The sequence below is a fragment of the Haliotis rubra genome, unplaced genomic scaffold, assembly GCF_003918875.1.
Source record: "Haliotis rubra isolate DU_JTF1 unplaced genomic scaffold, ASM391887v1 Scf587, whole genome shotgun sequence".
Classification (NCBI taxonomy): Eukaryota; Metazoa; Mollusca; class Gastropoda; order Lepetellida; family Haliotidae; genus Haliotis; species Haliotis rubra.
This window is the reverse complement of record NW_025767287.1, coordinates 442,924-465,441: the sequence shown is the minus strand read 5'-3', so window position 1 is coordinate 465,441 and position 22,518 is coordinate 442,924. Positions and strand designations below refer to the sequence as shown.

The 22,518-nt window shown below is 36.0% G+C and overlaps 2 protein-coding genes across 3 annotated transcripts in view; one reads left to right on the top strand and one right to left on the bottom strand.

The window, feature by feature from the left end:
* LOC124254919 (NIPA-like protein 2) overlaps window positions 1-14,723 on the top strand; it is a 43,318-nt gene extending 28,595 nt beyond the window's left edge. The window contains exons 11-13 of the mRNA XM_046688762.1: window positions 8,112-8,175; window positions 8,431-8,540; window positions 8,845-14,723. Of these exons, the coding sequence (XP_046544718.1) occupies window positions 8,112-8,175; window positions 8,431-8,540; window positions 8,845-9,092 (422 nt within the window). The 3' untranslated portion in view covers window positions 9,093-14,723. The remainder of the gene's footprint in view (window positions 1-8,111; window positions 8,176-8,430; window positions 8,541-8,844) is intronic.
* Window positions 14,724-14,782: 59 nt separating this feature from the next.
* Window positions 14,783-22,015, bottom strand: LOC124254920 (replication termination factor 2-like). Of its 2 annotated transcripts, XM_046688764.1 has the most exons (9): window positions 21,895-22,015; window positions 21,598-21,667; window positions 20,102-20,196; window positions 19,222-19,312; window positions 18,228-18,364; window positions 17,499-17,577; window positions 16,460-16,573; window positions 16,202-16,253; window positions 14,783-15,908 (listed from the first exon to the last, which is right to left on the bottom strand). In XM_046688764.1, exons 2-9 carry the CDS (start codon window positions 21,664-21,666, stop codon window positions 15,649-15,651), a joined length of 897 nt encoding a protein of 298 aa, XP_046544720.1. In that variant the 5' UTR covers window position 21,667; window positions 21,895-22,015; the 3' UTR covers window positions 14,783-15,648. The 2 variants fall into 2 exon arrangements, with proteins under 2 accessions (XP_046544720.1, XP_046544719.1); XM_046688763.1 differs by lacking the exon at window positions 21,895-22,015 and having other exon boundaries at window positions 21,598-21,775.
* Window positions 22,016-22,518: the final 503 nt, after the last annotated feature.

The following is a 22,518-nucleotide window of genomic DNA, read 5'->3' as shown; positions in this document are numbered from 1 at the left end:
TATAACACCCATAGATAGTGATATAACACCCATAGATAGTGATATAACACCCATAGATAGTGATATAACACCCATAGATAGTGATATAACACCCATAGATAGTGATATAACACTTATAGATAGTGATATAACACTTATAGGTAGTGATATAACACCCATAGGTAGTGATATAACACCCATAGGTAGTGATATAACACCCATAGGTAGTGATATAACACTTATAGGTAGTGATATAACACTTATAGGTAGTGATATAACACTTATAGGTAGTGATATAACACCCATAGATAGTGATATAACACCCATAGATAGTGATATAACACCCATAGATAGTGATATAACACCCATAGATAGTGATATAACACCCATAGATAGTGATATAACACCCATAGATAGTGAAATAATAGCTTATAGGTAGTGATATAACACTCATAGATAGTGATATAACACCCATAGATAGTGATATAACACCCATAGATAGTGATATAACACCCATAGATAGTGATATAACACCCATAGATAGTGACATAACACCCATAGGTAGTGATATAACACCCATAGATAGTGATATAACACCCATAGATAGTGATATAACACCCATAGATAGTGAAATAATACTTATAGGTAGTGATATAACACTCATAGATAGTGATATAACACCCATAGATAGTGATATAACACCCATAGATAGTGATATAACACTCATATGTAGTGATATAACACTTATATGTAGTGATATAACACTCATAGATAGTGATATAACACTAATATGTAGTGATAAACACCCATAGGTAGTGATATAACACTCATATGTAGTGATGTAACCCTCATAGATAGTGATATAACACGCATAGATAGTGATATAGCACCCATAGATAGTGATATAACACCCATAGGTAGTGATGTAACTCATAGGTAGTGATATAACACTCATAGATAGTGATATAACACTCATATGTAGTGATATAACACCCATAAGTAGTGATATAACACTCATAGATAGTGATCTAACACTAATAGATAGTGATATTACACTCATAGGTAGTGATATAACACTCATAGATGAGTGATATAACACTCATGGGTAGTGATATAACACTTATAGATAGTGATATAACACTCATAGATAGTGATATAACACTAATATGTAGTGATAAACACCCAAAGGAAGTGATATAACACCCATAGATGGTGATATAACACCCATAGATGAGTGATGCAACACCCACAGATAGTGATATAACACCCATAGATAGTGATATAACACTCATATGTGAAGTGATAAACACCCACAGATAGTGATATAACACCCATAGGTAGTGATGTAACTCATAGGTAGTGATATAACACTCATAGATAGTGATATAACACTCACATGTAGTGATATAACACTCATAGATAGTGATATAACACTAATATGTAGTGATAAACACCCATAGGTAGTGATATAACACTCATATGTAGTGATGCAACCCTCATAGATAGTGATATAACACACATAGATGATGATATAGCACCCATAGATGAGTGATATAACACCCATAGGTAGTGATGTAACTCATAGGTAGTGATATAACACTCATAGATAGTGATATAACACTCATATGTGAAATGATATAACACCCATAAGTAGTGATATAACACTCATAGATAGTGATCTAACACTAATAGATAGTGATATTACACTCATAGGTAGTGATATAACACTCATAGATAGTGATATAACACTCATAGGTAGTGATATAACACTTATAGATAGTGATATAACACTCATAGATAGTGATATAACACTAATATGTAGTGATAAACACCCAAAGGAAGTGATATAACACCCATAGATAGTGATATAACACTCATATGTAGTGATATAACACTTATATGTAGTGATATAACACTCATAGATAGTGATATAACACTAATATGTAGTGATAAACACCCATAGGTAGTGATATAACACTCATATGTAGTGATGTAACCCTCATAGATAGTGATATAACACGCATAGATAGTGATATAGCACCCATAGATAGTGATATAACACCCATAGGTAGTGATGTAACTCATAGGTAGTGATATAACACTCATAGATAGTGATATAACACTCATATGTAGTGATATAACACCCATAAGTAGTGATATAACACTCATAGATAGTGATCTAACACTAATAGATAGTGATATTACACTCATAGGTAGTGATATAACACTCATAGATAGTGATATAACACTCATAGGTAGTGATATAACACTTATAGATAGTGATATAACACTCATAGATAGTGATATAACACTAATATGTAGTGATAAACACCCAAAGGAAGTGATATAACACCCATAGATAGTGATATAACACCCATAGATAGTGATGTAACACCCATAGATAGTGATATAACACCCATAGATAGTGATATAACACTCATATGTAGTGATAAACACCCACAGATAGTGATATAACACCCATAGGTAGTGATGTAACTCATAGGTAGTGATATAACACTCATAGATAGTGATATAACACTCATATGTAGTGATATAACACTCATAGATAGTGATATAACACTAATATGTAGTGATAAACACCCATAGGTAGTGATATAACACTCATATGTAGTGATGTAACCCTCATAGATAGTGATATAACACGCATAGATAGTGATATAGCACCCATAGATAGTGATATAACACCCATAGGTAGTGATGTAACTCATAGGTAGTGATATAACACTCATAGATAGTGATATAACACTCATATGTAGTGATATAACACCCATAAGTAGTGATATAACACTCATAGATAGTGATCTAACACTAATAGATAGTGATATTACACTCATAGGTAGTGATATAACACTCATAGATAGTGATATAACACTCATAGGTAGTGATATAACACTTATAGATAGTGATATAACACTCATAGATAGTGATATAACACTAATATGTAGTGATAAACACCCAAAGGAAGTGATATAACACGCATATGTAGTGATGTAACCCTCATAGATAGTGATATAACACCCATAGATAGTGATATAACACCCATAGATAGTGATATAACACCCATAGATAGTGATATAACACCCATAGATAGTGATATAACACTCATAGGTAGTGATATAACACCCATAGATAGTGATATAACACTCATAGGTAGTGATATAACACCCATAGGTAGTGATATAACACCCATAGGTAGTGATATAACACCCATAGATAGTGATATAACACCCATAGATAGTGATATAACACCCATAGATAGTGATATAACACCCATAGGTAGTGATATAACACCCATAGATAGTGATATAACACTCATAGATAGTGATATAACACCCATAGATAGTGATGTAACACCCATAGATAGTGATATAACACTCATAGATAGTGATATAACACTTATAGATAGTGATATAACACCCATAGATAGTGATATAACACCCATAGATAGTGATATAACACCCATAGATAGTGATATAACACTTATAGGTAGTGATATAACACTTATAGGTAGTGATATAACACCCATAGATAGTGATATAACACTTACAGGTAGTGATATAACACTCATAGATAGTGATATAACACCCATTGATAGTGATATAACACTTATAGGTAGTGATATAACACTCATAGATAGTGATATAACACCCATAGATAGTGATATAACACTTATAGGTAGTGATATAACACCCATAGGTAGTGATATAACACCCATAGGTAGTGATATAACACCCATAGGTAGTGATATAACACTTATAGGTAGTGATATAACACTTATAGGTAGTGATATAACACCCATAGATAGTGATATAACACCCATAGATAGTGATATAACACCCATAGATAGTGATATAACACCCATAGATAGTGAAATAATACTTATAGGTAGTGATATAACACTCATAGATAGTGATATAACACCCATAGATAGTGATGTAACACCCATAGATAGTGATATAACACCCATAGATAGTGATATAACACCCATAGATAGTGATATAACACCCATAGGTAGTGATATAACACCCATAGATAGTGATATAACACCCATAGATAGTGATATAACACCCATAGATAGTGATATAACACCCATAGATAGTGAAATAATACTTATAGGTAGTGATATAACACTCATAGATAGTGATATAACACCCATAGATAGTGATATAACACCCATAGATAGTGATATAACACCCATAGATAGTGATATAACACCCATAGATAGTGATATAACACCCATAGATAGTGATATAACACTTATAGGTGGTGATATAACACTCATAGATAGTGATATAACACTCATAGATAGTGATATAACACCCATAGATAGTGATATAACACCCATAGATAGTGATATAACACCCATAGATAGTGATATAACACCCATAGATAGTGATATAACACCCATAGATAGTGATATAACACTTATAGGTAGTGATATAACACTCATAGATAGTGATATAACACCCATAGATAGTGATATAACACTCATAGGTAGTGATATAACACTCATAGATAGTGATATAACACCCATAGATAGTGATATAACACCCATAGATAGTGATATAACACCCATAGATAGTGATATAACACCCATAGATAGTGATGTAACACCCATAGATAGTGATATAACACCCATAGATAGTGATATAACACTCATATGTAGTGATAAACACCAACAGATAGTGATATAACACCCATAGATAGTGATATAACACTCATATGTAGTGATAAACACCCATAGATAGTGATATAACACCCATAGATAGTGATATAACACCCATAGATAGTGATGTAACACCCATAGATAGTGATATAACACCCATAGATAGTGATATAACACTCATATGTAGTGATAAACACCCACAGATAGTGATATAACACCCATAGATAGTGATATAACACTCATATGTAGTGATATAACACTTATATGTAGTGATATAACACTCATAGATAGTGATATAACACTAATATGTAGTGATAAACACCCATAGGTAGTGATATAACACTCATATGTAGTGATGTAACCCTCATAGATAGTGATATAACACGCATAGATAGTGATATAGCACCCATAGATAGTGATATAACACCCACAGGTAGTGATGTAACTCATAGGTAGTGATATAACACTCATAGATAGTGATATAACACTCATATGTAGTGATATAACACCCATAAGTAGTGATATAACACTCATAGATAGTGATCTAACACTAATAGATAGTGATATTACACTCATAGGTAGTGATATAACACTCATAGATAGTGATATAACACTCATAGGTAGTGATATAACACTTATAGATAGTGATATAACACTCATAGATAGTGATATAACACTAATATGTAGTGATAAACACCCAAAGGAAGTGATATAACACGCATATGTAGTGATGTAACCCTCATAGATAGTGATATAACAACCATAGATAGTGATATAGCACCCATAGATGGTGATATAACACCTATAGGTAGTGATGTAACTCATAGGTAGTGATATAACACTCATAGATAGTGATATAACACTAATAGATAGTGATGTAACACTCATAGATAGAGATATAACACTCATAGGTAGCGATATAACACTCATAGATAGTGATATAACACTCATAGATAGTGATATAACACTCATATGTAGTGATATAACACCCATAGATAGTGATGTACAACCCATAGATAGTGATATAACACTCAAAGATAGTGATATAACACCCATAGATAGTGATATAACATTTAAATAGTGATATAACACTCATAGATAGTGGTATGACACCCATAGATAGTGATATAACACATATAAGTAGTGATATAACACTCATAGATAGTGATATAACACCCATAGATAGTGATATAACACTCATAGATAGTGATATAACACCCATAGACAGTGATGTAACACTCATATATAGTGATATAACTCTGATATATGGTGATATAACACTCACATGTAGTGATATAACACCCATAGATAGTGATGTACAACCCATAGATAGTGATATAACACTCATAGATAGTGATATAAGACTCATAGGTAGTGATATAACACATGTAAATAGTGTCGTAACACTCATAGACAGTGATGTAACACTCATATATAGTGATATTACACCCATAGATAGTAATATAAGACTCATAGGTAGTGATATAATACTCATAGGTAGTGATATAACACCCATAGGTAGTGATATAACACCCATAGATAGTAATATAAGACTCATAGGTAGTGATATAATACTCATAGGTAGTGATATAACACTCATAGGTAGTGATATAACACCCATGGATAGTGATGTAACACTCATATATAGTGATGTAACACTCATAGATAGTGATATAACACTCATAGATAGTGATATAACACATGTAAATAGTGATGTAACACTCATAGATAGTGATATGGGTACACTTATGACACATATAAGTAGTGATATAACACTCATAGATAGTGATATAACACTCATAGATAGTGATATAACACTCAAAGATAGTGATATAACACCCATAGAGAGTGATATGGGTACACTTATGACACTTATTAGTAGTGATATAACATTCATAGATAGTGTTATAACACCCATAGATAGTAATATAACACTCATATGTAGTGATGTAACACTCATAGGTAGTGATATAACACCCATATGTAGTGATATAACACTCATAGATGGTGATATAACACTCATAGATAGTGATATAACACTCATAGATAGTGATATAACACCAATAGACAGTGATGTAACACTCATATATAGTGATATAACACCCATAGATAGTAATATAAGACTCATAGGTAGTGATATAATACTCATAGGTAGTGATATAACACTCATAGGTAGTGATATAACACCCATAGATAGTGATGTAACACTCATAGGTAGTGATATAACACTCATAGATAGTGATATAACACCCATAGATAGTGACGTAACACTCATATATAGTGATGTAACACTCATAGATAGTAATATAACACTCATAGGTAGTGATGTAAAACCCATAGATAGTGATATAACACTCATAGATAGTGATATGGGTACACTTATGACACTTATGGGTAATGATGTCACACACATAGATAGTGATTTAACACTCAAAGGTAGTGATGTAAAACCCATAGATAGTAATATAACACTCATAGGTAGTGATTTAAAACCCATAGATAGTGATATAACACTCATAGATAGTGATATGGGTACACTTTGGACACTTATTAGTAGTGATATAACTCTCATAGATAGTGATATAACACCCATAGGTAATGATATAACACTCATAGATAGTGATATAACACTCATAGGTAGTGATGTATCACCCATAGATAGTAATATAACACTCAAAGGTAGTTATGTAAAACCCATAGATAGTGATATAACACTCATAGATAGTGATATGGGTACACTTATGACACTTATTAGTAGTGATATAACACTCATAGATAGTGATATAACACCCATAGGTAATGATATAACACTCATAGATAGTAAGATAACACTCATAGATAGTGATTTGGGTACACTTATGACACTTATAGTAGTGATATAACACTCATAGATAGTGATATAACACCCATAGGTAATGATATAACACTCATAGATAGTGATATGGGGACACATGACACTTATGGGTAGTGATATAACACTCATAGATAGTGATATAACACCCATAGATAGTGGTAATGGAACACATGACACTTATGGGTAGTGATATAACACCCATAGATAGTGATATAACACCCATAGATAGTGATATAACACTCATAGCTAGTGATATACCACTTATTGGGAGTGATATAACACTTATGGGTAGTGATTTAACACTTATATAGCTAGTGATATAACACTTATAGCTAGTGATACAACTTATAGCTAGTGATATAACACGTATAGCTAGTGATGTAACACTTATAGCTAGTGATATAACACTTATAACTAGTAATCTCCTTGGATCACGTTACATGCTGTGTTAAGAAGACTGATATTGATTGGCTGCTGTATAAATAATCAGGTTACCCCTGCTTACAAGAAATTGTTTACAAGAGATTATATCAACATACTGTACCCTTCCCCTTTTTTTCCGCTGTCTAAACTCAATCTACTTTTTTGCAGGAATTATTTTTTATAAAGAATTCTGGGGAATGAATGCCTTGGAGATCTGTATGTTTTTATTTGGGTAAGTTCATCTCTGGATTTTCTCCCTTCACAGTTATGTAGCCATTGCTTAAATCTGTGGTATCAGAATTTGTTTGATATTCTTGCTTACCATGATTCCATGTCTCAGAGTGTTCAAAACAATAAAGGTATTTACAGTCATATGTTTGTTTTTTTCCTCAAGAATTGAATACAAATTGTTGAAGCAAAGTGTGCCAATGTGGGTTTGTGTAAGTGGTGATAGGAATTAGAAACTTGATCTGTCTTTCTGTTACAGATGCATACTGTGTTTTATCGGAGTATACTTCATCACAGTAAAGCGTCCGGAACCTGACACAGAGAAGGCTCAAGCCCCACCTTCCCAAATTGCACCAGAACTTTTCCCCTGTGAGTAGATATACTGAGATTAGGCACATTATGTCTTGTGTTAGTATGTGTCGGCTGTTATGTCTTGTGTGATTAGTCAATTACATGTGGTGCCCAGTTCAAGGAATTATCACACAATAGTTATGGAGTACATTTCGCAGAATACAACCTGTATTTCATCATAATGTGCAGTTTGCCTAACAACTGGTCAGGAGGTTAACTGTGATGAAGATTTCTTAGAATTATACACAGTGACAACTATGTACAGCATGGTTAAAGTGATTCACTGAATCAAGAACATAAAAGTTCCCTTCTTATGTTTCAGCATGGCTGCTGGCGAGTGTCAACGTGGGTCAGGTCCAGCCAACAGGTGTCGCCACTCACGGGTCCAGCATGGACCCGGACTGTACCCCTATTCTCACAGCCAGGGACGGTGAAGCGTCCAGCTCCCAGGAGTCCCTGGTCGGACATGAAAACTCGGCCATATCTGTTGACACTCAGGACAACAAGAACTATGGCGCCACAGAGAACAACAACAACAACAATAACAACAATGATAACAACAACAACTGAGGAGCTGGGTGGATGTTGAAATTGAACCAGAAAACAACACAAACATACAGCCATAGATTAGAAAGAGAAATTATCTCTAAACATTTTTCCCAAACATTGCCAAAATGGTGCATATGAAAGTTATTCTAATTCTGAGTAGATTTATCAACATGTCATTGGCTTGTCATTGGTGATCATGCTGAATTGATAGCAGCTGCTTGTTTTCATGTTGTTGTTTTATTCTCTCAGAAGGGCTCCTGTGTGTCTTTTAGAGCACAGGCAAGTACTTTCGTCCAATGGGGTGTCCCTATTTTGGTCACGTAGACAACATGTGTTTGTTGATAAGGCACTGTGAAGTGTACTGTTTTAAGAGGCATGAAAGTCTCCTGCTTCATGATACATGTTCATTCCAGCTGACACTCTACAGGCTGCTTTGAATGTGAATGGTAGAGACTTGTACAGCCTGCCCTGTACAGTCAGCTGAACCGAAGTATTTGCCTGTGTTCCATGATACAATGAGAACTTGTGGCAGTAATTTATGGGGATATAAATGTTCTGTTTTGTGAAAAAAAGGGTTTAGTTGTGCTCTTTGTTTTCATGACATATCCCCACAAAGTACTGACAGTTGTCCTATATCTATTACATATCACTTGATGTCAGTGCTATCATGATTGTCTTTATACTGGCAGGGAACTGCAATGCCAAAATATATTTGGGCAGTTTGTTATGAGGTTGTTGGTTTAAATGTGGATGAGGAATATGTTGATAGACAGAGTAGTAACATGTAATCATGGTTCGTACAGGTATTACCTGTGACGAGATATTTTATACAGAAAGATGAAACCGAATTCGTTGTTGTCTCGCCGATTATTCTAATACATGTTTACACTCACAATCATGTGGTGTAATCCTTCTACTCATACCTGAAGTGGTAGTTCACAGTCCGTGATTTCTGTTCAGTGTTGACCTGATTATCAGCACTGAGGGGACCGTTCTAGAATGTGAGTGTTTTGTTCACTTCGCCGATCAAAGAAAAAGCTGTACTGCGTTTTAGTCATGAACGTAAAGTCTCAGATTAATTATTCCTCACATTCCCTCAGCGTGTAATCATTTAACACGGTTGCCCTTGTGGTATATCCAGTGCTGCTACCAGTGCTCTCATCCATATTGCATGTGTTTGTTTAATGTTGGCATGTGCTTCGTTATGAGATAGTATTTAGCATTCAATCAAATATTGAACTGCTGGTATTGAATATTGAACTAGTGCAATATGTATGTTCAGTTCTGTTAATTATAGAGTTTTTGCATTTACACATTCCAGTATATATTTGTTTCAGTTTTTAAAGCATTATCATTCCTTATTGCATTGTCACTGTTTGAATGCAAAATATGAATGTTCTTGGAATGGTCTGCTATTTCTCATGGTGTAGTACTCTTTTGGTCAGCTGACCTTGACCGTGGTTTCTTTGGGTCAGCTGACCTTGACCGTGGTTTCTTTGGGTCAGCTGACCTTGACCGTGGTTTCTTTGGGTCAGCTGACCTTGACCGTGGTTTCTTTGGGTCAGCTGACCTTGACCATGGTTTCTTTGGGTCAGCTGACCTTGACCGTGGTTTGTCTTCCTTAAATCGGACATTAGTAATCAAGCAAAAACATTTTGCTATTTTTCAATATTCCTCACAAGTCATCGTGTGACACTGGTTAAGAAATCTGTGAAACCAGAGGAAACATTGGCCTGGCCATTCAATTACAGATGGGCAGATGTATGGCCGAGTACCATCAACTACTTTTTATAAATTACTTTTCAGTATCATAATTTACAGAACGGTTTTCTAAAACTCAATTTAAATTTCAAAACTACTAGTATACTGCCAATATTCCATCATTCATATTTCCACAAATATGTTTAAGGTTATTTTTTCAAAGCATACATTGATATTAATTGAAGAAATCATGACTGTGTTTGGCATGTCTATGTTATCAAAGCCAGTATCACTGATAATGTCCCGTTTTGTGTCCTTTACATGTCTGTGGTGCTGTTCAACACGGCCAGTTGTCTGTTATCCCATATCATAGCCAAAGATATACCCTTTATTCCATGTCAGAGTATTAACTGCATTTTTCATATCTGAATGATTATATACGCTGTTGTAGAAAAGACAAACATTGTGCTTGTAGCATATACATCCAATACATCAACATCTGTTTCCAAATGATCAAATTTATGAAGTGAATCTGTATTGCCCCCCAACTACCACTAGGTTGTATTGAGGTTCAGCTTGCCATCCACTGCAAATATTTGTAGCTTCTCACATATCAGCAGTATTTCCGTAATGTATTTATTCCGCTTATTAGGTGATGTGGCTACTGTTCTATAGAGGGGCGGGGGGGTAGCCTGGCGGTCAAACTGTTCGCTTGTTCAATTCCCCACATGGGTACAATGTGTGAAGCCCATTTCTGGTGTCCCCCGCCATGATGTTGCTGGAATATTGCTAAAAGCTGCGTAAAACCCAAATCACTCACTCACTGTTCTATAGTATTTCAGATGCAGTTGACACTTATCTCTCCAGTCTTTGAAATGTCCCATCTTATTTTTATCAGTATGTTTCTATCTCTTGCCATGATGTTTCAAATGTACCTTGTTTTGTTGTCTCTTCCCAAAACCCACATAGGGGTATGGTATTTTGTTTATTTTGTCCTGATACACTAACTGTGTGTGGTTTTATATAAACTGACAATGGTTGTGATGATATTTAATTAGAACTGGTATTCTCTCAATGTTTTTGCCTCCCAATGATTCTGTAAAAGTTGTAAACACAGTATTAGCAGACTTAAATCTGAACCGAAGCATGGCCAAGTTGGATTCCAAACTTTCACAAATTTATTGGGGATGTGAAGTTGAAAAGTGTACAAGGACAGGAGGTATGAGGCTGCATTGTTTGATGACAGGTGGGTCTGGCTTCCTTGTTGTATTACCGTATTAGATTTATAGCTTTATGACCCGAAGGTTGAAACATTGAGATTTGGATAAACCATGGTTTAAGGCGTTTCTTTAAATGACAACGATTTGTCTTCTCATGTTGATATATGACGGCATAGGATTCTTTGTTACTGAAAATATTTACAGACTCTTAAATTTAGTTACACATTAGTGAGTGGTTTTGAAACAATTATCAAAAGAATACTGCTCTTCTTGCTTTGACATAAGGAGCATGGCCAGAAGAAGTCATAAGGTATTGGAGCAATTAGAAGGAACATTCGTCACCTCTTGTATCCATCCCCATAATGCAGTATCTGGGAACAGTATTAGTACTGACTTGCTTTGTAGCTTCACAGTGTACCAGTACTTGGAGGGGCATGATTTTCAACATTTTTGGAAAAGCTTTGTGCTGACATATGCTCGAGCTAACAACTGCCAGATTGTCCATAATGGGAAATCTTTTGGTCCTACACACTACAGTGCATTTTAAATTTACAGTATTACAGCAGTCTTTTTGTGGTGTTTGCAACGCTCAAAGTAAGATGTAAACTCCAGCATTTTATTCACCACTGATAGCACTCGAGTGTCAAGACAGAGACGTATAGGGATTACCGGAACACGCCAGTACGTCACATCACTTGTTTCTTTGTCCACCTGCAGTATTGCTGTTTATGTATTGTCCATTTGTACACAATGAATATTGAGTTCAAAGTCACGTGTTTGTGTGCTCTCAAAGAGATGTGTGATATTGGCCAGTTAGACCCATTGTTTGAATTATTGACATACCAATGATTTTACAGATTATTAACACAATGAAAAACAGTTTTATTACTTTATTGTTGTATTTAAAGACTGTTTAAATTTTGTGTGTGTAGTTCTGTCAATAAGGGATTTATTGTCAAAAGGATTTTAATGGAGTTATTGTATATTTTGGACCAAGCTGAATTGGGAGATGTAATGCTATCTTGTATTATGGTGTAGTATTATTGTGTTGAGAGTTTTTTTATATAAAGACCCTTTTTGTGCTGAGCACATAAATTTTACACACCCACCGGCTGCAAATGCTTTTTACCGTGATGGTACCTTGAAAATTTGAAACAAATTTCTTTCTTCCCTACCTGAAACCTACTGTTAATAGATTTGGGAATTGTTCAAATAACAGGACCACTTTCCTACTGTTGTCAAATTCTCATCTTCCCTTGGGTATTTGGACAGTGGATATTGCAATATCAGATGTACAATAATGTACTGTTGATCATTTCCTGAAGAGAAGTTATGACGCAGAATGAATCTCATGAATGCCGTAGTGTCTCACAAGCAGAAATCTGAAACAGAAGCAACCCCAAGAATGCAGCTCATCTCATGTCTAGTCATAACTTGAAGGTTGAACCACGCTCTTACTATTGACCTGTGGTTTCTGTAGTCCAGGCCTGACCACAGTTTGCAGGTCATGTTGATACAGTTGTAACATCGCTGAAAATGTTGTTAATGCATAATTTGTTAACCATGACTGATCTCATGTTGACTTAGTATTCATGTGTGTGCAATAATCCCTGTCTATGTAAGCTACATGCCAACTCATTTATGAGCCATTTAAAAGCCATCCAAAAACAGTTTCTTGCACATTTACATTTTTGGCTGATAAAAATAATAAAATTTTAGTTTTTCAGCGGGGAAAAATTAATTTTTATTTGTTTTCGTATTCTTGAAAAAATACGACCAGCGGATCCATAAAACAAGAAATAAGATTGGCTGGCCTTATGATGAGCTATCAAAGTCTGCTGATATTTATCTGAAATATTGTGATATTGCCTAACATAGATCTGTTCTTTAATATATATCATATCCTGGTTTATTCCTTATAGATGTTGTTTATTCTTGTGTACTGATTACCAGTTTATAGTTTCCGGCGATATGAAATGGCCATGTGGCATTAATCTGAAAGTGGAAGATTTGTGTGGTTTTAACAGAAAACAAATATCATTGTTAACAGGCAAACTGCAGATTACTTTACATAAAAACCTGTTAACATGCCACTATTATACTGAGAATTACACACGCACCTTCCCCAACCCCCCTCCATTTGATGCTCAGCGCACACAACCAAGTGAGTGAACAAAGATATCATTTAAAACAAAGAACCAAAACATTCATGTATTTTGTGCTTTTGCAGTACATCAAAAACATTGTTATTGGCTTCATCAAACTAAGCATGATAAAATGACAAGTCTTGCAAAATATTATATGTTCTCAAGAGTAATATTTCCATAACAATGTTATGTTGTAAAAACTTGTATCATTGACCCTTGAATATTAAAACATCAACACTGTAATGGTATATGGTCACTAGCATGCAGCAGGTCCAGAACATCAGTCTGATGTGCATTGACAGTGATTTTTTCACATTTGATTGCTTCCACTCAACTGTGGACCACTTCCAAATTACAGGACATGTTGTTGGTGGGTTGTATGAAAATGCTTTCACTTCCTGGTAGTGTTGATCTTGTCACCGTTCTGTTTCGACAACATGTTGTCCACTTTCAGTTTTTATTGCAAATTATCTTTTTTACTGTCAGTTTGATGAATGAATCTGAACAGAATCTCCACATCATTCTGCATGCAGATATCTAGGGCATGGTAATGATACATATTGATGAATAAATTGTTGATTATGCATTGTCTTGTTTATTTGTTGTAGGCGGAAACCTACCATGAAGAAGAACTAATAAGAAATAGATAAGATAATTTATTCACAAATACAGACATATTACACAATATTTACACTAAATTCACAAATATATTTACATGTAACCACAGTAACTCTGCATGATTCAAGCTTTTCACATTCATTAATCAGAAAAGTAAACACCTCCCTGACCAGAGACATACCACAAGGTTCTGTAGCTGACTTGCATACTGGTTATTCATGGGTAGAACACTTTCAACATGGCTGCAGTGTTAAATCCAAATATTCTGTTAATGAATGTTTCAAAATGTTGGCTTCATAAACCACACCCGTAGATTGTGTTAAACTACTTGATGCCAGACCCTGCCCTGATATGTCTGGAATACTGCTAAAAGCAGAAACACATACAGTTACACCAATGTACACATACATGAGGGCCATGTCCAAGTTGAAAATCAAACCTACAATGGTGTCAACATTTCATAAAACATGCTGGCATCATCCAACAAGTTTCAGTTGCCAAGGTAACCTACCCCAGTATATACTAAAAATTGAGACTTGCCATAAAAGGAAACATGATCTTTAACAAGTAAAATTATTCAGAGTGAGTATGTCTTCATGGTACAGGTGCTTTTAGCACCATTATGGTACCATCATGGCAGGGGACAGCTGAAATGAGCTTCACACTTTATCCCGTGAGGAGAATCGCACCTGGGTCATCAGCTACCCCATCAGCCCAAAACGTGCTTTGCTAACAGCTGAAGATGCAGATGGGTTGGTAGTACATAAACATTACTGCACAACTACCCTGTGTTGCCTCCAGTATCCTGACTCGGTGACGTGGCCATGCTAACTGCCTTACTGGTATGTTGCAACTCTCTTACAAAGCCTACCTAACGTCCGAAGAGAGTTTTCAGTAATACATGGGGTTAAATGTGACCCAGTGACCCTTTGGTTGATTCCTTGCCTTGTCAGAGGAAGTGAACAAAGACTTGAAGGCTTTGCTGGCAGCGGGATCTTCTTGGATGCTTTTGGCTTTGGCTGTTTTCTCCTCCACTTTCCCATTGGTTATTTTGGTCCTGGAATCCTTCAGCCCATTGGTCAACTTGGGTGCTCCACTTTCAACCTTGGTTGGTTCAACAATTCTCACCCTCTTGCTGGAACTTGCTTCACCTGTCAACAACAATCCAACTAACAAATTAAGAGTATAAAAAACAACAACATGGGAAATAATTACTCCTAAATACTTGGATGTCACATCAGTTTATAAGTCTTTGAAAGAATGGACTGACTGTCAATACTGATTTAGAATCATTATCAATCAATAATGGGTTTAAAACAAGCAACAGCAGCTCCTGCCAACATAATGAATCGTAAGTCTGCAGAGCTTCTCTATGTTTTCAAAAATTCTCAATTTGACACAGTATCACATGACTAGCTGATGGATAGGACTTCACAAAACATACCTTCAGCAGTCTGGCTCGTCTCGACTTTGTGTTTCTCTGCCTTTTTAGCTTTCTTGAAAAAAAGAAAGAAATACATTTCATTCCCTCAATGCATATTCTTCCGTCTCTGATCATTTTAGATACATACAATGAACTGACATCACATGAATCTATACTGTAGCCATAATACTATACTGTAGCCAGTGTTTTGGTTGCATCATTTGTTGAGGGTTCAGTTTAAACTGACAAAATAACTCGTAAACAGAGGATTATGCCCACCTTCTCCATCTTGGCTTTGAGTCTCCGTGCCTCCATATTTGTCTTCATCTCGTCATAGTCCTCCTCTGTTCCATTTATCACCACAATGTCTGCAGCAGTAAATGGCTTCCCACACTAAAGGAGACAGAAATGGAGTTTGTAATGTGTGAGGTAGGATATCAACAATTTGCAGAGTATTAGTATTACACCAAGAGTCAGTTATAAATGAAAATGACGCATCTTAACCACTGCTTTGAAATGTAGTGGATCCTGGCAAGGCAAAGAAAGTGATGTAGGGGAGATAATCTCACCCTTGTGTTGTTATGATAGCACATTAATCTTATCATAATATCAGTGAAGATGACAGCTGTGGGTGTCAAGGTGTTTTAGGAATGATAGTTCAGGGATGATTCTTTGTGAGTTATGAAATCAACCATAATAAATAGCAAAATGCAGTATTGAGTTTCATTGTCTATCATTAGGTAAGGGAGGTAACACTGCATGATGAGCTGTGATGACAAGTCACTGGGACCGAAGTCACCAAACAGTCCTGACACTGACATGATTCAGGGATCTTCAGTACCGTATATGACCGACTATAAGTCGGAAATTTGATACCAGAAAATGTAGGTAAAAAATCAGACCCGACTTATACTTGAGTTCATTAATCTACCCAAAATATTCCCGAGGTCAGGTGTGTGAATCTGCCAGCCCTGCGAACTCAACTGGCAATGTTGACACCGGAAGCAGGAAGCATATACGTACTGACAACATTTCCAAAGGTTCTACAATAAAGGGTATTCTGAGCTGGAAGAGACTTTCAGATGAACACAATCAATAGCTACCACTTGCTTCGTATAGGTGTCAGTATTTGTACCATGTAAAGAAATGTTGCATCAACCAAATAATTTGCAATCAATATGTCAACCCTGTCTTTAATATCTTCTGTGAATTGGACAGATTTCTGGAATCGGATAATGAATACTGTTAATGAAAACAAACATTGTGACACTTTGAACTGTAATAGAGCAATATCCCTGGACGAGACAGATTCTGCTACCTTGTGGCAGACATCGGTCTTCACTTCCTTCAGAGCCCGCTCAGACACAACACATCCACAGTTCCAGGAGAAACAGAATCTGGAGAAGCAAAATAAAGAGTACATTATCATCTAAATATTCATGAGTGAGTGAATCAGGGTTTACACCACTTTTAGCAATATTTGAGCAATATCATGGCATGGGACATCATACATTGTACCCATGATACATTGTACCCATGATACATTGTACCCATGATGGAAGTCGAACCTGGGTCTTCAGCATGACAAATGAACAGTTTAACCACAACATACCCCACAGCCTCAGTTATGATGTGAGTTGTATCACAATGTGGTAGAAGAAAAACACCAGTGATCATGTGAACATTCCATGACTTTCATAACTTTTAAAAACAGTGAATCAAAATTGGTTCTGAACAAACATAAAATCATATGCACTGTACACATTATATCTGATCATGACATTGAAGCAAATGATTATTTGACTCCAGAAAAAAAAATCTAAATGCCAAAGTCATGTAAACTGCATTAAGGGAAGAACATGATAAGACTTCAATTTACCACCAAGATCTGATGAAAATAATACTTAAATATTGAAGAGAGTCTCCAAACATTTATAAAACAGGCAGAATATGATGAGATTTCCCTGGAGCCACATTGTGCAGTAACCCCACATGCAAAATATAGTACGGCAATCTGGCCGAGTCTGCATAATGTTTAAGTACGTACTTGTATTTTCCATTCATCTCTAGACCTACAACTGGACAGATGTAGCCAGACTTCTGCATGTCAATATAGCTGTCCCCCTTCTCTGCCAGCCTGCCCTCGTAGGCCCGGTTGACAGTCAGCTCCAACTTCTTCAAGTCCTGGCAACACAGAACACACAGGAAATCTTGAAGTATCCCCCGCTCACAGTGAACCTCATGTAGGATTCTGTATTCTAAATCAAATGTTTTTTTGCAAAACTGACAGAATGGAACAATGTCAACGATCCTCTTATAACCAGAGCATCGAAAGCTTGGATCTGAAAATCTTTATCATGTTTATGTCTATTAAATGGTAATAGCACATTGCACAGCAAAAATAATTAGCATGATGTTCAACACTGTGTTTGTGACTAGAGGTTATAGTTTTAGGTAGATAACTAGTTAGTGGAGGTTACAAGAAATGTAAACACTGTCAGTAGGGATTTTAAGTAAGTACTTTGTAAATAATGGCAAATTATCAAATATTTGGTACATGTATCTGGGAGATATGGTTAGATTTCAGAATGTAACAGAGAATACAGATATAGAGTCAACATCTTAAACAAACATACCATGTTGTAACTTGCTGTGTTACAAGTTTCAGTATACATACATATTGCTCAATACATGACATACAATAAATGCATTCAGGTGGTAAAATCAATCAAAATAAATCCCCAGGACCCAGTGTTTGTCTCTTAACAACAACCCAAATGAGGATTGAGTGGTTAATTGTTCATGCTATTGACCATGTTGACCACTGTTTTGCCTGTCAATGACAGGCTGTCTTTACACAACTTGAATATTCCTGACATGATTCACTGTCAGTCCAAATAATGTTATGAATTACCTCCCCTTGACCACATCCTTAATCATCCTGCTGTCATATTCAGGTTTTTTATCTCTTGAAAATAAGAATAACTTATGCATGGTTAAAAGAGGAAGAATTCATAACAGGAACATAGCCACATAAGTACCTTGAGAGCTCGAAGATGGTCAAAGTTTCGTGCAGATTCAAATTTACTTCTGTCCAGCAGAAACTCAAGGGCTGATTCTCTGTTGTACAACCTGAAACACAGAAATTGCATCTTCACTCATCCACTTTTGGACCTGATGATAGACTAGAAACAAACAGGACAGAAGACTGCCAACCTTGCTAGCTCTGGATTATAGCACATAGGTCACATGATACACGTTCTGATACACATATTTAAGTCAAATCGTGCCAACACTTTCTGACTATAAATATTCTAATGCAGGTTGATAAGGAAACGCCTGTTGTAGAAAAACATTCATTGCAGCTATTATTACTAGTAATAGTAGTGAACTTAATGTAGTAATTACAGTACATTCTTTAATATTCAACTGGCAAAAATGCTCGAAGGGTCATTGAGAGAGTATTGTCTTGTATCGATACAGAAAAACACAACCTGTATCATATCATCACATGAAATGTCACCATGCACAAGAGCACTGTTGTATTGTTCCAAAACATTAAGAGAACAAGCAGAGGACATTAGACCAATAAGGATGAAAGCAGATTCACTATGAAAGTGAACGTAAAGAAACGTTTTCCGTAATAATAATAATAATAATAAAACTTAATGATTTCATTTCACTGTCCCATGTTGCTGTGCATTCTACAACTATGTTAAATGCACTAATTATCTTTATCATGAGTCATATAGAAAAAATCACTTACTGTAGTAACATTTTGAAAAATCAAATAATTAAAATATTATTAAAAAATCTGACACTAACTGTTTAAAAACATTAACGATATAAAATATCTCCAGTCTTTATGACCAAATGATGGCCATTTTCCCACTGCATTTCACCAGCACTCTGGTTACTTACTTTCCCAGTTCACAAGCCATGATAGGTTCCACCAGGCGCTCCTGGCTCAGAGCACAATGCTTCCATTTGGCCACTAAATCAGCTGTCTTGTCTTTCTATGAAACAGACAAAATGTCATTTCAGTACATCTGGTTCATGTTACACAACTGAATATGCCTGATGCAAATTTGTTAATTTGACTGTCTTCATTGTTGCCAAACTATAGTCACAGTCATCATGGTCTTGACAGCTGTGTCTTTTAATATGTTTAATATGCTGTCTAACACTTAACATGAAATGCAAAAGCATCATACGGCAATTTGTGATTGTTATGGTTAACTATAACTCTCTTCAACATCAATTACTAATGACTATTGATGCAATACAATATGTGCAGAGCCTGCTGGCTGAAACCTCTAGTCTATATCTGACCACTAAGCCAATAGAATTCAAAGTATTAGCACTTAAATTGGCTGGGTATGATATCAGGTTTGGGCTTGAAGGCACAAATTATTTTGATGCTTATAATGAAATATTTCTATGAACATAAGAATACAATTATACCTTGAACAAGGGTGAGTATAAAAATTAGATTTAACTTGCATTTTTCAAACTGTGTGTTCCAGTTCTCAGGAAACCAAAGTCTGAATATGTACCATCCATTTACCGTACAGATGCCTTCTCCTGACCGTATTTGTTCCAATTCATAACATTTTCAATTTTTATTCCCATCTTGCCTTTATTAACATCTTTCTTATTACCTTTGTTTGATAGTACATTGTGGGTGTGTAAAGTTATGTGCATCAATGAAACAATCACATGATTTATGTGAAAGAATGTTCAACCCCCTTGTTAAAAGAGACAGGGAATACACACCCAACCTCACAACTAACAATAAGGACCTTAATTAAGTGCCTGTCCATAATGATTATAATACTGTGCGTAGTCGGAATGGGATCCAAGAGCTAAGGATCAGAGATTATCTACCTAAACCTTGACATGCCAAAGCAATTAGCGCTATAGTAAGCTGGGCTCTGTAAACTGCTCTGTCATGATTAAAGCAGTGCTGTTTGTGTGGTGTGTTTGTAGCTAAATAAATTGATTTTATTCACAGTCAACACACCAAATACGCAGCAAATCATGGACATTACAAAAAAGTGTATGTCTAGCCGTAGCCGAGAGCCGCGGACCGCATCGTGGTTCTCGGCTAGTCTAGTCGGTGTATGACAGTTTCATAAAAGGTGACCCAAAGGGTTAGGGTTTAAGGCTAGGGTATGCCACCCTTTAGGGTTAGGGTTTAGGGTTAGGCACCCTTTACGATCCTTAGGGTTAGGCACCCTTTACGATCCTTAGGGTTAGGGAACCCCAGCAGCGCTAATTAATCTGAAAAAGTGCGCCCGGTAAAGTGCAGTACTCCCAAAGTGACAACCATCGATAATGTTAAGGCTGATCAAATTGGCTGAAGTATCATTCATTTACAGTTATATTCTGAATGGACAATCACAATTTAAACCAACTTGTTCGGGCTTTTTCTTCGTTCTGACCAACTCATCGCGCTTCGGGATAGTTCCTCCATCGCAACCCATCCTGAAATTAATCAAGACGTACAAACTTCGCTTTCAAATACAAAATGAATGACGATGTTGTTGTCGTATTCTCGATTTCTGGAGGACCGGAAACGGAAGTGGAATTTACTGTGTCGCACAGATAATACCGATTTAAAATAATATTTGCTATGCAAGTATGTTCATTGTACAAGACTATCTAAATTTTGTGACCATAAATGAAAAGAAATGATTTTAATTTCGGCTCACCTTGATGAAAATGTCCACCGCCGGCATTCGTGTTATTCCGGGACATCCGTCATCACTCGCCACGTTCCGTAACACGGAATATGTGCCGTGTGCTCGGAGCCAGCACTGACTGACTGAGACGCGCCAGTGACCGGGAATCTGGGGACGGTTGGGTTACCTAGACTGGCGGCAAGTCTCCGCCGCTGTTTCTTTTCTTCCCAGGCTGTGGCGAGATGTAACTCAACCCGCCCTTATCTCACTAGTCTGTCATACAGACCCTGAAGCAAATATATCCAAGAAAGCCCACGCAAGTCTATAAATGTGGCAAGTCCAGAAGAAAGTCTCAGGGCTACTTTTCATTATATTTTATGTTTTTACTATGAACTTTTCTTTCTGTAAAATATGTTCATTTCAGCGACTTGTTATTAGTCTATTATCTCACCAGCTGTCTTCAGAAATCTCACGCCGACGTCTTCTTGCATGGAAAGAAATATTTGTGTGTTCTTCACTTCTAGATAGGATGTACATTTAGTGTTTGTCAAAGACTTGCATATGTCTCTTAGGTAACAATTAATAGTTTAATTGATAATTTCAAGAAAATATCAATAAAATGAACACATTACCCCTCTAAGGACTGGCGTCCTT